This window comes from Doryrhamphus excisus, linkage group LG7, assembly GCF_037039965.1.
Source record: "Doryrhamphus excisus strain RoL-2023G ecotype Guam linkage group LG7, RoL_Dexc_Guam_v1.1, whole genome shotgun sequence".
Classification (NCBI taxonomy): Eukaryota; Metazoa; Chordata; class Actinopteri; order Syngnathiformes; family Syngnathidae; genus Doryrhamphus; species Doryrhamphus excisus.
In genome coordinates this window covers 8,610,506-8,626,670 of record NC_136363.1, presented here as the reverse complement: position 1 = coordinate 8,626,670, position 16,165 = coordinate 8,610,506, and the positions used below count along the sequence as shown (strand labels likewise).

General features: G+C 42.0%; 1 protein-coding gene across 1 annotated transcript in view; it reads left to right on the top strand.

The window, feature by feature from the left end:
• The window catches only part of csmd2 (CUB and Sushi multiple domains 2), a 153,093-nt gene that overhangs the window by 18,452 nt on the left and 118,476 nt on the right, over window positions 1–16,165 (top strand). Inside the window, exon 3 of the mRNA XM_058046312.2 lies at window positions 9,255–9,367. Coding sequence (XP_057902295.2) covers window positions 9,255–9,367 — 113 coding nt within the window. The remainder of the gene's footprint in view (window positions 1–9,254; window positions 9,368–16,165) is intronic.

Below are 16,165 nucleotides of genomic sequence, written 5' to 3'. Positions count from 1 at the left end.
GCATATAATTGAATATGGAAACTAAAACAGCAACGATGCAAGCTGCTAAAGAACCCATATTGATGGGTCAGGGTGACGAAGTGTGGTGACGTAGTCTGCTCGCTGCCTGCTGGAAGACTTGCCTTGGCAATAATTCTACCTTGACGAAGGTCTCTGCTATCAATCTCTCACAACACACACTTTGGTAAATGACCTCAGTATGTAAACACGGTGATGCACATGTACCCGGCACGTGCATTTGCATGTTTCTTTTGTTCTACACGTGCCTGTCCTGCCACGGGGTACATTTTCAGATTGCTGCATATGTGTTAATCAGCAACATTCACTCCCCCACCCCCCTGCAAACATGCACTGTATGTCTGTATAATTTCCCCATGTACTGTATTTCCCCCCACGCCAAGACATACTCACGAATACCAGCTGATATGACCACTCACACACTTAAACACGCACAGATAGACTATTGGATTTATGGTTCCACTGAGCTTGAGCTGTTAATGGAGAGACTACCACTTATCAACGCCAGCTTTAACGACAGACCGGTAAAAACGCTGGGGCGGGGGTGAAGAGTGATCGTTTGTTTTTCATCATCTTGCACCAGACAGGGGAGAAAAGTGAAATGATGCTGAGATTTATGGCCACCGTCTCACCTGTGAGGCAGAAATACCAGTCTCGGATTAGAGAAATAATCAACTAGATGGCTGTGAATTTACACGCCACATCCTGCATGAGCCTATTGCTATTGACGTCCTCGCCATCCCCGGGCAGATCAAGCATCGTAACGGGATGCACTTCAGCTGCGGAGGGAAACGTTTTGCAGTGCAGATTAAAGAATAAACCTTTCAAGGATCTGTCATTATCAGCAACTTTAGTGGTCAGTTTTATTTTAGCTTGACATAATGGGGGATAGTCTTGTAATGTCATCTGTACACATTTTTTCATTTTCTTACGTTTGCCATTTTTCATCTCAAATAGCTTGTTAGGTTAGAGTACAATAGTACAGAAGTCCACAGGTGGGTAACTAGTTTGTCAAGAAATCCTTGCACAAAAAGAACAAATGCTAGTAACGCACGGCAAGGTGTATTTCAAATGTAATGCAGACATGTTGGTGCATGGTGCTCATTTGAGTGTATATATACGATCCAGACAAAGTGGAATGGAAAACATGAGCATGCCAAAGTTGTATTAAGCGGATTATTCATGAGAGTCGATAGTTGTCATAACGGATATCATGTTTCTTTTCACTATTGTGATTAATCAACAGCGCCTCTGCAGTTTGCAGTCAAGAACTACAATTTATTTAGCCTCTAGTGCTTCAAGGCTTCAAGACTCTATCTGTCCATTTTCTATACCGCTTATCCTTACTAGAGTCGCGGGCATGCTGGAGCCTATTCCAGCAGTCTTTGGGCGAGAGGCGGGGTACACCCTGGACTGGTTGCCAATCACAGGGCACATATAAACAAACAACCATTCTATAAATTAAATTTACACAAACAACAACATAAATCTGAACTCATATGTAGACTTTTTCGTATATTCCTTCAAAAAAACCCGGGCGTATGAAAACCGCCGTTCAACTGTATGTTTAATAGTTTATTTTTATGAGGAGTTAAGAAAAAACAAAACGGTACCACCAGTGAATCGTGCTTGAGTTTCAAATGACTGGCAGAGTACTGCAACCAACAATGCCATCTTGCGTACTTAAAAAAAAAAAAAAAAAGGAAATGTATAGAAAACTCTATGGTTAACTGAAGAGAGATTTTATGGTATGAAATTATCCACACTTACATATACGTGTATATACAGTACAGTATAATGGGAATTGTCCTTTGTCTAACAGTATGTATCTCAATAAAAACCATAAACTGAGCCTTGGTCTATTGTGACGCATTTCTTCCCCTGATATTTTTCAGCCTGTTTTATAGCACTGCGGCAGTCTCACTTTTTTTTTTTTCCCTCCTTTGAGTTCACCCTTTGCCTCTCTCTGCTCTTGTTCAGCCCTCGGAGACGTCAAGCATATCCTTCTAATTAGTGATCCAAACACCTTGTGAAATGTGATAATAGTTCAAGCGCATATATAATGTCTGTGCCAATATACCCAGTAGTAGAATATTCCTGCCATGTAATGAGGCACTTGTGGCATGTGACCAGTTGCACTCTTGCCTATTTAGTGAGATTAATACTCCGTATTGTGTTGTAGCTTGGCTTGTGCGACAAACAATGCAAAGAGTTCCATTAAAAAAAAGACAGGGGCACGCAGAGTGGTTCAGGACTAAAATAGAACAGCTTATTCCAGTCTGCATATCTTTAAATAAGGCACAAAAGATGCATTGTGAAGCGACAGAGGCGTTTAGCGCTCCAAAGTGACTGTCAACAGCATGCAGACGCACAGTGAATGGCATATGAGACAATCTGTGTTTGTGAGAGCCTCGAGCTAATTCTAGATCAACACCACTTTCTTCAATGACACACACACACACACACACACACTGCTCCCTCCTCATCCTCTCCTCCCATTTTCTTTGCTGGCTCCTTCTCTGTACTGTTTGATCAGCTCTGCTGCTGGAACCAAAGAAGAATTCCGTTCCGAAAGTAAATAGCAATGCTCGGGCACTCCGTCGGTCACTGTGTCCCTGTTATCCCTGCCAGATAATCCGATCTTATGTCCAACCTTGTTTGGAGTCTATTAGTGGCGTCCCTCTGTGAAGTGAAACCGAACGTCACAGTGAGAGGGATCTGAATGGCGGAATTGAGACTATAGATTCAAAGCGTCATGCTGAGTTGGAGTCCTCAAAAGGTTTTGCGCAGACAGCCAAGGGGTTTGCACATGTGTGATTTAATCACATGGCATGTGGCCGTCTACGTTGCTCCGTAAGGGGGGGGGGGGTCATTACCCCTAAGTACCCCTACACAAAGGGAACGTGTCAACGTTTTATCATTGATCATACATTGAAGTACTCAGCACTGTAAGCCAACCCCTTCTATTAATGTTCCAGACAATTTGGGATTTTTTTTTTCACTATATACAAATGCATGTCAATAATTCCCTGTGTTTTTACACCATTCTTATGATCAACATTATAAAAACACCTAATCTCCGCTGATAAATCAATTGCATTCCGTTTGGTTTTCTGCATTGGCTTTGCTTGGCTAAGCCTCTATATCTGTCAGTGACAGCCACCAGGTTTATTATTTCATTCTGACTATACAGTAAATGTATTGTTCTGATATAGAAGACTTACCACTGTAAAATGCAGAACAGATGTTGACGCTTCTTTCCTGTTGACTCTCTTTACTTTTAATTGTCTTCTCTGTCTCGTTTTTCTCCTGTTGTTCATTTAGGCAATTATCATGTATCATCGTCGCTCCATCCACTCAGGCAATAGTGAATAAACAGATGCATATCACTGGGCGATCACCAGCTTTGTCACTTACCTGGAGATATGAGTCATAGGACTTTCAATCAATTTTATTTCTTCCCCTTAATTGTTTTTCGCCTGAGGATTATTGCAAGGTGATTTGTGCGGAACAAAAGGTACTGCCGTAGACATGTGAATGCCATCTCGATTCATTTGGCAGCCTTGATTTGTTTGCCGGTGAGTAATTGACATGTCTGCACAAGGACGGACACGATGTAATGCCATTCTTTTTGCCTAATTTCACTTTGACAGATTTAGCCTGTGTTCATTGATTTTTTTTTTTATTTTTTTCACTGATTTATAAAGACTTACTGCATGCTGTTCAATCAATAAATACTTATCCTATTGTTTTCTGAACTTCTAGGTTTTGGTTGACTTTTGAATGTCCATCAATGCACTGTAACTATGTAGAGAATGAACATGGGATTTGGAAACTGGACTGGCAATGCTACCTTGGTTAGCGTACGTCCTGGTTAACAAACACACTTATGCCACTTATGCCACAAAAATGTTTTTGTAGATTTACAGGCCTAAAACACTTCAAAATGTCTATAAATTATGAATGAAAGCACTCAATGTACTCCTAACGTTAGTGTTTATTTTCTGTAACAACACATTTGTTGACAAAGATAGCGTGACAGTGAGATCAACAGAGAGTTATTTCTTGAAGTCAGTAGTTTTTCCCCCTTTTTTTTGCAACTTTTTTTTTGGCACCATTTAGCACCAGGTAATTTTGAAGCCGTGTTAAGGGCCAGACCTTCTTGAATGAACTACTGATGCTAACCAAGGTTCCACTGTATAGTGGTATCATTTTTAAAACGTGCCGTCTGCCTTAGTTACTGCATGGGTAACACGCACCCGCATAAGGTTTGTTGTCAGCTAATGGTAGCTACCAACGTTGGCTATCATCATAACTACACAATGATTGCATACTGTATATTACATCCACTTGAACCTGCAGCATACAGTCATGGGAAAAATTGTGAAGCCCTCCGTTTTACCTCGCAGGTAAGAATGATTAGTGCAGAGCAGATGCCACGAGCATCACGGCAATGCGACACACTGTTAATAGAGTGCAGTTACCCTGAGAGGAAACCACAGTCGCTCAGTCACTGACCAACCGATGCTCCAGATTATGTATGTGTGTGCATGTGTGGGTGTGTCGGGTATCCGTTGTCTTATAAATCATTCCTTCAGGGCCTTCAGACCTGTTGTACAGGTTAGATGCATGATAATTCAGCAGGAAATTAATGTGCGTCAATGTCATGATGATGAAAACTGTCCATAATTCCAACTTTAATTTAGAGGAATTACGGTGAGACAAAGGCATCTAATTAAAGACTCTATGGAGAAGTTATCTCTGAAGCTGAACCATTTGCGTGCAGTCGTCTGTAACTCCTCTCCTCATTCACATGCATGCATGCGTGCGTCCATTAATTCAGCCGCTGATGACTTTAGCATTTCTGCTGAGCAAATGACAACTACTCAATGGTGTGTTGCCACATAGATGATGAACAATGCTGATGACTCAGTCTTTTTCTGGTGCTGCAAACAATTCACTTGTTGTTGAAACACGCTTGCTAGAAACTCACCACTCCTATTTTACGCTCACCTTTTTTACCAATCTCGCTCCCCCCTCTGGAGAAGCCGGTTTGTTAATGACTTGACTGCGGTTTGTCTCTCAGTGAGTGCCGACTGCGGTTGATAATCTCAACATCAGCACCCATCAGTGACATAGGAAAGACTTTCCTGACACTTCCAGCTCAGGCACGGTGCGTGAAGGCCTTGTGATGTCACGCACACATGAATATTGACGAGTAGATCCATGCAACACAGCAAGACATTTCTGACTACAGACGAAACAAAGACTTCTTTTCGGAAAAGTTAAAACATTGATGAGTTGTGGTATCGGTGGGGGAGCCATGCATGACGTTTACAAATTCCTCTTGCCTACAGCTATGATAAATTTTACCTTTGTTGTGTGAACCGCATGCCCTGCAGACTTTCGGGTTGTGATGAGCACTAAAATAAAAAGTGATGGATAATTAAAAGATGGCAACTCAGTCGTCCCTTTGGAACCACATATGATTCATTTGAACATATTTGCTCAACTTTTGGATTCAATGGAGATCATTTTCTCTGCCATCCCAGAGGCTAACCATCAAAAGCCAAGATCCCAGCCTTGGGCAAAGTGACTGGATGCATTACAGTAGTGCTGACATGAATGCACAAGAAGGGCTGATAGAAAGCCAATCTAATTGCTTGTGAAACTGGCTGAATTAGTGTGTGTGTGTGTGTGTGTGTGTGTGGCCTTAAATATTGTCTGTCTCAGTGGGAATTCATGAATTCATCCACCTCACATGTGTGGCATACCAAGATGTTGATTACACAGTATGGGTGTGCCTGAGATGGCCACAATAAAAGGCCTCTCTAAAATGAATAGTTGTACTTTGGGATGCTCTGGATACGGTATTTGAGGCAAATGGTGGTCACACCAGATAATGATTGACATTGATCCATTTTGCATGCCCACCCATCGTTTATTGGCTAATATCTCCCTTCCGGCCGACTATCAAAATCTTGCTGCTGTATCTATTTTTCTGTTTCCCCTTGCTGTTCCTTCTCTTTGCTGAAAAATCAGCTGCTTCAGCACTTTGGTTCCCCTTTCCATCTTGAGAACACACACACACACACACACTTGTTAATTTAATCCTTCTTCATGGGGACTAGGAAGTGGATCAGCGAGTGCATCACCAGCCAACAAACCATAGAGAGGACACTACTCTTCCTTGCTCTCTCTCTCTCTCTCCCTCCCATACACACACATGTTGAGTAAAGAGATGAAAAGGCAAATGACTTCCTATAGACTTTGTAATGCTTATGTTTCCTTATGCTTACATTTGGAAGTCAGATGCATACACATGCATAAGGTTCAACCACTTGCATGCGTATCCCTGTGTGTGAGAAGGTGTTTGAGCATGGATGTAAACACCAATGTTGCTTAATGAAGGCGATGATTCCTCCTCATGGTTAGAGGTTCCACATCCGTCGTCATTCCCTCATTACCATCTTTCCTATGTTTTTCCCCCCTCCGCCGCTATCATCTTGTGTCCTCTCAGTCCGTCTGTCTTCCCCTCGTTCCCATGGGTAGTGGCGGGATAATTGGAAGCAGAGGCTCCTCATTGAGATGAGGATGAAGCCAGTCAGGTGGAAAGTTTCTCTTAATAGACTCTCCATGCACACACGTGCATATGCAAACACTTGAAGCATACATTCTGGAATCTGCATGCATGCGCTCATGAATGGATGCAGGCTAAGAAAATAAGCAAACACGTTATGTTGACCCTGTATAACCCGCTTAAGTGATTTATAATATTGGTTGGTCCAGCCTGGACGCCTCTTGAGTTGTGTTGCCATTAGCATTAGAGCTAACACTACAGTTTGGAGTTATGTTTAATCCTTCTATTGGTGCCACTTTATTAAAGGTATAATATTACATATTCCTCAAACGCGAAACACTGTTTAGACTCTCTATTTGGCAAATTAAAGCCACACTTCACTTTGTTGAAACTCATCTCCCATGCTGTTTACTATTCACACCACATCCACTATTTTGTACCTCTCGCTTGCAGTCATGCTACACTTCAGCCAATGTCCTAGCTGCCTACTCCAATCGTGTACTAAGCACACCTTCTCTTTTCCAGCCACTTTCTATGTGATTTCACATGGTGTCCACTTTTCCTTGTCCATAAATGATTCAGGAGTGGTATCAGGCTCAGGCCAGATATCACAACTTGAATGCAGCAAGGACCCCCCCACCCCCCTTTTGTTTTAGTCTCTCCATCATATACTCTGTATCACCCCGCTCTTCCACCGCAGTGCGCTGCTGAACCAAGATGGCTGCCTTCCAACTCAATTTGCGGTCAGCAAAGGGGCTATTTGCATAAACATGTGTCCCATCATTTAGCCGCTATACCCCACCGCGACAATCTGGAGGACGAGGGAAATTATGCATCTTTGTCTTTTTTTATTTGCTACTTATTCCTCTTTACCTTACTTCTAGTGTGTAAGTGGAAGACTGAAACACCTTTTAAACAGTAAGAGGGATAAAATAGAAGGATGCAAGGAGATTTTGAAGGGGGTGGGGACATGCAGAGAGTGCATGAGGAAACATAAAATGCAAATTAAAGCAGCACACAGGAAATCAAAGATGAGCTAAAACTGAGGAGAAGACTGGCTTTTATTAAAATCAGTAAATCAGTGATATTTAGCACAATGTAGTACAGAAATGGATCAACCTGAGCTTTATTTTGTATACATGTTCTTTATAAGATATTGATCTCAGAAGAAGTACAAGGCGGACAGGATGTAGTTATTCCACCCTGTTTGGTTATTGCCTCCTTTCCATCTCTGGCGTCTGTTTCTTCCCGTTATCTCTTGAGAGCATGTTTTGCATTTTAAAGAGCATTTTGCTTCTAAATGATGTGAATTGATATTAATAGTCAAGATGAATGGTGTCTGCTTCTACCTGAGATAGATAGATGGATTGAAAAGAATGATGACTAATATATAAAAGTAGATTTCCTTTGGTTTTAAAAACATCTAAAAGTATCAACATAATGGCAATGACAATGGCTATTTTGGATTCTGTGAATGATAAACAGCATGTGTGAGCGTGTGCAATGATGGTCCCCCTGTCGAGCAAAGGTGAGTGCTTTGCGGGCAAAAGCCAAGAATGATGTCCTCCAACATTATTTATGACAGCGGAGCGGAATGAGTCTGTTGGAAAATGAGATCTGCCTTACTGGGAAGAGGTTTTTGGATAGATGGCTCATGATCGGGACCAGTTTGTTTCGGTGAGCTTCTGTCTCACCCTGAATAAAATGCCTTCCCATTTTGACCTTGTGAATGATTTTATGGATGCAGCTGGCATCACTCGCACAGATGCTACCACTGGTACATGAGCAATGTTAATGCGTTATTACATGTCAGTATTGTATGTATTGGGCCCCTGCGACTGGCTGGTGACTGGGCCAGAGTGTAGTACAAAAACAAAAACACACGAGCAGAGAACGCAATAATGAAGGCGTTATATACGCTATTTACAGTTGTGTAAGTGTGGATTAAGCCACAGGTTTATTGCATGCTTTATTGCACGATTTTTGGAGCAGTATTTTATTATATTTTTCATTATACTTGTATTTCTTATTTCCTTGTATTTATTGTTCCAATGTTACATAAAGGGTATCCAGTTCATAATGGATACTTACTTTATTATGCGATTTTGTGTATTTAATTTACATTTACTGGGCAAAACTACTAGTCCGTAGTTCAAACTCTAACACACAAGTGAAGAAAATGTGCCTTTTGTCTTATGCATATTTAGCATTTTCCCAATTATGGAGTAAAACCAGGATTGCGTGGCAGACAGGGGGCTATACATATTCCACTGATTCCTCCAAAATAGCAAACAGTCTCTTCCAGCTCATACTCCCCCGTCTAAAATGTTCGGCATGGTTATTAGGGATGTTTGTTGACTCAGGGCCTGACATTTTTATGTTTGTCTACTCAACTGTTTGCTCATTCTCACACGGGGCATCTGATTCACGGCGTGTTTGCAGTCTGTGCTGATGGAGAGAAATCTATCAAGCTCCTCTGTCCTGTTGAGGAGTTGTCATTTTAAATTGCTTGTCCATGATTCAGAAGCTTGTTTCACACACAAGTTACCCTTGAATGCATTGTCAGAAAGCTAGCTCAAGCACAATACGTGACCTTGCGAGTGTTGTTGATGCTTTTTGTCTGACTGTTATTGTCCTTCTGTTTATTTGTTCTCAGGTTAACGGGGTTCCAGCTGCCATCGCCTATTGTAAGCACAGGCTCCAGGCTCACTTTGTGGCTACTATCTGACTACGCAGTGAGCGGCCAGGGATTTAAAGCATCCTATGAAGGTAACATCCCTTCATTGTTTCCCATTAGAACATAAAATGATGCTATATATCATCCAGGTGACCGCTTTAAAGGGACTGTGCTAAAAGGGAGAAAACACCTCCAAGGAGGGGGAAAAAATCTCATGTTACCTGAAGGGGGTTTATTGAACACTGGAGGACTCGTCCTTGAGTTAAGTCTCCTTCCAGGGTGACCTACATGACTGGAAATTCTCCGAAATGACGGATGTGCAAAAAACTACGCAGCCCGGTTATCAACTCTCCCTTCGTCACGTTGACATGGGATGCTTTATGGCCCATGCTCTAATGATATTAATGACTGCGCTCCTCAGAGCCCAGGCGGGAGGAACAGCGGGCCTGCAGGCAGGGAGGGAACGCGAGGACGAGCGAGTTGACTAATTAGGCTAATTACCTGACAGAGGGATTTGTCAGTCTTTTGGAGGTACTGTGAATATTGGAATGTGGCTCGATGGAAAGACTACCTGAAACCAAGAATGACTGTGGAGCAACTAGTGTTGGTCACATGGCTTTGACTTTTAAATTACTCCACATATTTAGCTCTGGAGTGGCTGACCAAGACATTGTGTACACTATTTACAGCTGTGTACATTTTGATCAAGCCACAGGTTTATTGCACCGTTAATTAATTGGTTAATTGCACGGCTGTTGTACAGAATTTTGAAGTAGTTTGGACACTGTGGACATGTTTTTTTCGACTGTCCAGATGTGACACAAACAACTGGAAAGACGACTTAGCCTTGGAATGAAATCCCACAGTATTATTCTAAGATTTGTAGAATAGATTTAGGTAAACACTCAAGCATATTAGCAGGAACCATGCGTATTGATTGACTTACTGCCATCCTGGCGTGCTTTTCCATGTTCGAATGTCTTGTGGTGTTACTTTTTATTTACATCTGCTCCACAAAGTTTGCTGATTGATTCCGGTGATCAAGTCTGGCACTCTGCCGTCTCACTGAACATTATTACATCACTGACACCTAGTGACCAGTGCATAATACTACATATCCTCCAGTCTTTAAATGTATTGTTTGGCTTTAATCACAGACGATGCTTTTCTTGCACACTGAAGAGAACAGTTACAAGTTTGTGTTGATTATGTTGTATTTACTCACTGTATGATGTGTTTTCTGTCAGCTTCCCATACACCTTTTGGTCTGGGCTCAGCTGGTGTAGATATTTGTCATGGTCAGTCCACAAAACAATAAACCCAAGTGCTACATTGTACACACTGCCACCCCTAAGACTACTCTACTGTCTTCCGTCACCATAACAACCAGCAGACTCACCTTCTCTTGCGCATCTCTTTGCAAACTCTCAGAGGAAGAGGCTAACGGGCAAAGAGGAATTTGAAACATTTGATCTTCTCCTCCTTCCCATCCCGTCCTACTGTCCAAGATCGATCTTGTCCAAGTAACCCTTTCCCTTGATGTTGTGGGATGATTATCTAGTCTACTTGGTCTTTCATCAGCTGCATAGACAATGCACCTCCCAAGTGGGTCAGCCAAAGAGGAAATAAAGGCGTGCTACTGCATGTTTAACTCTGATTTCTTTCAGTACTTTCAGCAGTTGACAGTTACAGTTGTACATGATGCATTCAGCATATTTTAAAAAAGTACTAGTTTCCAGACCTACCCGCTCCTGTGGTTATGAGCTTAGAGATGGGGTGAGAAGCACTGCCATCCGGTAGAAACTGGGTAGGATTCCTCCCTCAAGGAATTGTTCAGGGCACGTCCGACCTGTAGAATTCCTCGGGGAAGATCCTGGACAGGATTTCTCCCAGCTGGCCTGTGGACGCATCAGGATCCGCCAGGAGGAGGTGGACGAAGCAGCCTTGGAGAGGAAAGCCTGGGCTTGTAGTCTTTAGGCTGCTGCGTGACCTTGGATAAGCAGAAAAAGATGGATGGATGGATGGATGGATGGATGCCATCCTAATTGTGTAGTTTCCTTCCATATGGACAAGTACACAGCTTAATTATGAGGGGACACCTGAGAGATTCTCAGCATCAGGAAAAGCGTCTCTCTCCTGGATTTTTTTTTTTGGGTATGATTATGATTCAATACTTCCACTTTTCTTTATTGATGCATTCTATTTTAATAACCAGCAAATGCAGTCAGCATTGCTATTAAGCTTATAATTGCTCAAACATTGCCGCACACCTTTATCAAATGTGACTATTAGCCTATAGCGTGAAATACCAGTTAATAAAAGAGAAATTAAGGTAATGTTGATGGAGAAATTAGCATAATACATCTGAAAAGGTCAGTCCCAGCCCAGTAGCCAATTACCCTTTTTCTTATGTGTAACAATGTACATGCATGTTTGTTCTTAAATGATATGCTCATTACATTATGAAGATATATTTGTGTTTTCTTAGCTTGCGGCTAGTGACTGACGTGTTATCGTAGTGGGTCTGCATAGATGATGAGACCACATTTGAAGATGACCACATCCCCCTTCGGCTTGTCTCAACGTAGTTGAGCATTGACAAGTGTGATGTCATTCGTGTATATTTGATCGGAACTCGCAAGCCTTTTTTCTTATTGTCTCATTGAATGGCAGTCTACTCCTAGCAGCTCTACAAGACATTTGTTTGAGTTTCTGTCCACTTGTATCCTTCCTTCTGGGCTTTTGTTTTCTTGGTGAACAGACAGCAACTTGCTGTTGTTCCGCTCTACAGCTAAAAAGTCGAAAAGCACATTTATACACAATAGTTCCACCCAGGCAGACGTTCAAGAACATTCAAGTGGGCCCGTCTACTGCACAGTCGAGCATGCACAGGAAGGTCATCTTTCAATATGACTTTTTTTGTATACGCTAGTTTGTATAGCATCATACATGAAACTGTAATTCAATGTCTGTGCCACAGGTTTCAGGTGAGACCCACAGAGGTTGTCCACTCAAGACACGGCAGGGAAGTGTATGTGTTTATTTAGTGTATGTATTGATATGAATATTACATAAGCTTTGATAAAAGTTTCAACGTGGTCCTAATTCCCAAGTTTTGATCAAAATATTTTGTAGCAGTGCCTTTGAGTCTTTTTATGACCTACATTGGCTTAAAAATGTTCCTGCTCAGATCTGAAGGGCATTTAACAGGAAATCAATCAGCTTACATTTACAGAGACCTATAAACATCTTTCTCAGTGTTTTTTTTTTTTTTTTTACACACTCTGTTCTATGGCCCTGCAGGTACTGCAATATGTGCATTGGTTGCTTGACAGAGCCATGATTATGTGCATGCATGATTATGCACGCTTGCTTTGAACAGTCTTCCAGTGGATGTGAGAGCAATCTGACGATGTAGCGTTTGACTGACAGGCAAGGGTAGTGTGTCGGCTGAGTTATTTACATGGTAAAGGCACAAGTTGTGGTGCAGTTCGGCACCATAGTAGTTTCCTCAATGCCTGTCTTTATTTTTGTTCCCCTAAAAGGTTTTCTTTGCCACCTACAGTTCCCATAATGACCGACTGCCCTGTGGCAGCGCATACCTAAGTTGCATCCTCACAAAAGGAGGGGATGAGATGAGTGGTTGAGAAGTATGGTGCAGAGCTATAGTGTGACTGCAGGGGAGAATGGGGAGAAAAAAAAAGTAGTTAAAATAATCGAGGTGTGAATGGCCCACCGAAGTGTAGACAAGGATGACTCACAGTTGTGCAGCAATGCGAGGAGCAAGTTTGAACCCCAGTGGCACTGTTCCTGCATTATTATTCTTGCACAGCGCTCACCCTTGCTGCCATGATTTTTTTAACTTGTTCCTCCTACCTTTTTTAACACATCGGTTGGTTACCTCTGCCTAAAACCAAAGTGCACAGGCAAGATGTTTGTGTTTTGGTTGGCTCACAAAATTGCGCAAAACGACAAATTTTCATAGCTGCTTTTTAAAATTACAGTCACAGTACGCAGATCCTAGCTAAACAGGGTGGGCTTTCATACTGCAATCTGCCAATCAGATGTATGAGGGTAATGCATAAAACGTAACTGTTGGCCAGCGACGGCTACTTTCAACACAACAGGGCAGAAGAGGCCAGCAGAGGAGGCTTTGCAGGCCCTGACTGCGCACCACTGCTACATTCTCCCTTGAGACGACTACAGTTGTTGCTGATATGTGAAGGGTGTGCAAAACAATGAAACCCTTAAATTTGACGGAGGTCTCCACAAGTTTTTAAAGTTATTTGTTCTTTGTCACCTAAATGCCACACACATCCCCCACTTTACCCGACTAGCACGACATCTTTAAAAGGTTACATATGCTGTAATTCTTCTGTTGTTTCTGCAGCAGCAGCCCACAATAGAAAACCTGCAACTTTACATAAGTGTGTAATTAACAACCTCGCTTGGCCTCTTGTAAATGTCAACTTCCCACCCCTCTGGATTGCAGGCTTTGATGTAATTAATCTCCTCCCCCCTCCATCAGCTACTATTTGGTGAGAAACCACAACTGGCTTTTCAATTAGGGTTGTTTTGATGGCTTCAGTTTGACGGACGGACGGGAGCAGTTACATGAAGAATGGGAAGTGGGCTTTAACAGTCTTGTAATGCAGCTTGAATAGGAAGGCCATGTCAAATATTATAGTTTAATACCTCAGTGCGTTGTTGACAACTTCCAGGATACACACACAGTATATGCATTGTAGTGCAAAACACTCTGCAAATCATTGTGAGTGTGTTCTTTACTGCACAAATGAAAAGACAATCACTTTAGTTACATTACTTTTTTTTGTCTCTATTATCCTCAGGCAACATGATGCTAATTTTCAGTATTTCATATTTGTCGTCTCCTAAAAGTAACTTCATCCTTCTTAGTCCGGCCTCCATTTCTTATCAGGATTAGCCGCCTTTGCAGCTCACTCGCCCCTTTCTCCCGTATTCCTACTTTGCTTCTCTCTGAACAATCCCAGTTTTGTGTGGATTAGTGGCTGTATTGTCTTCAGATTATGTTGTCATTGTTTGGGGCTGGGATGAGGGAGGAACTCTCCACTGAATATAACTTATTTAGCTACACAGGAGGGACACAATATTACCAACATATTTCTCAGTATGATGTAGTTCAGGTCTACGCTAACTGCAATACACAATAGGAGACGTATGTAAGTGATTTGATGGGACTTCCTTTCAGTGGAGCTAATAATATTGGTATAAGGACGCATACGACCCTCTACCCTTAAGAAGAAGGATACAAGGTGAAGGAATCCAAATCCATATACAATCCATAGCTGCCTTTAAGCAACTAATTTCCTGGACATTCTTGTGTCAGTCGGTACAGATAAAAATACAGAAGCATTGAAAGCACATTAAGCCGTAGAAAAAAAACAACGTGTATTAGCGCAGCAGGATGGAGATACCCGACTGTTGGAGGCCACAGCAGGGGCTCTGTTGATATGGAGAGACAAGAAATAGCAAGAAAGAAAATACGGCATCATGGTGAGATACAGATGAGATGTTGAGCATGAATTACCTGTTGTTGTTGATTTGAGACTACGATCATTTTACAGTCATTTCAGACTGAGAGATGATCCTTCCAAAGTGTAATTTAGATAGGAGCTCCACACTATTGGCTTGTGGGCTGGTAAAGGGTTGTTGACGGGCTTTTATGCAGCTGCCGCAGGTTGAATTCTTCTTGCACTCTAATGCCAGTCTCAAGCCTGGAACTGCCTGTCTGTCCATTTGACATTTTTTAGTTGACTGACATTTGTGGGTGTACCAGCCAGCTTTTCTCATACTGACATCTTTTTGGTTGCTTCTTACAAGAACTAGGAGTTCATTACTTCACCACTACCTTCCTCTCCCTTCTGAGTTCCCCTTTTAACCGTTTCGATCGAACCCTCTCTATTGTGAACTCTGTGGCAGTCTGCTTCCCGGCTGTGTAGCCCCTTCCTGACTGGGATTGATTGGAATACATATCCATTAACCGTATTTGGAGACGGCACCATAGGCAACTTTGGTAAAGCCCATATTTATAATTAACCAGCCGTGCAGTAAATCCAATTAAGATTTCAGCCGCGTTATCTTCTGTGATTAAATACCCAGATGGTTATGAACAGGAAGGGGTGCATTTTCACCCCAGCTGTAATTGATATCAACTAACCCGGTTCCTGCTCGGCTGCAACGTTTAATCATTTATCTGAGCACTACTCTAATGTGCAGTCATTCATCAGGAAGGACTTATCGATCAACCATCGCCTTGTCCTGCCTTCTCGTCCCTTTCAGACCTGATCGACTCTGAGATATTCACTTGTTAGCCACCTACATATCAGTATCTATGATATCTAATATACAGTGCATCCGGAAAGTATTCACAGCGCTTCGCTTTTTCTACATTTTGTCATGTTACAGCCTCATTCCAAACTGTATTAAATTAATCTCTTACCTCAAAATTGTACACAAAATACTCCATTATGACAATGTGAAAAAAGGTTTTTTTGACATGTTTTGAATTTATTAAAAATAGAAAACAAAAAAATCACATTTACATAAGTATTCACAGCCTTTGCTTAATACTTTGTTGATCCACCTTTGGCAGCAATTACAGCCTCAAGTCTTTTTGAATATGATCCCACAAGTTTAGCACACCTATCTTTAGGCAGTTTTGCCCATTCTTCTTTGCAATAAGTCTCAATCTCCATCAGGTTGGATGGGAGACGTCTGTGCACAGCCATTTTCAGATCTCTCCAGAGATGTTCGATCGGATTCAAGTCTGGACTCTGGCTGGGCCACTGCAGGACATTCACGGAGTGGTTCTGAAGCCAATCTTTTGATATCTTGGCTGTGTGCTTCGG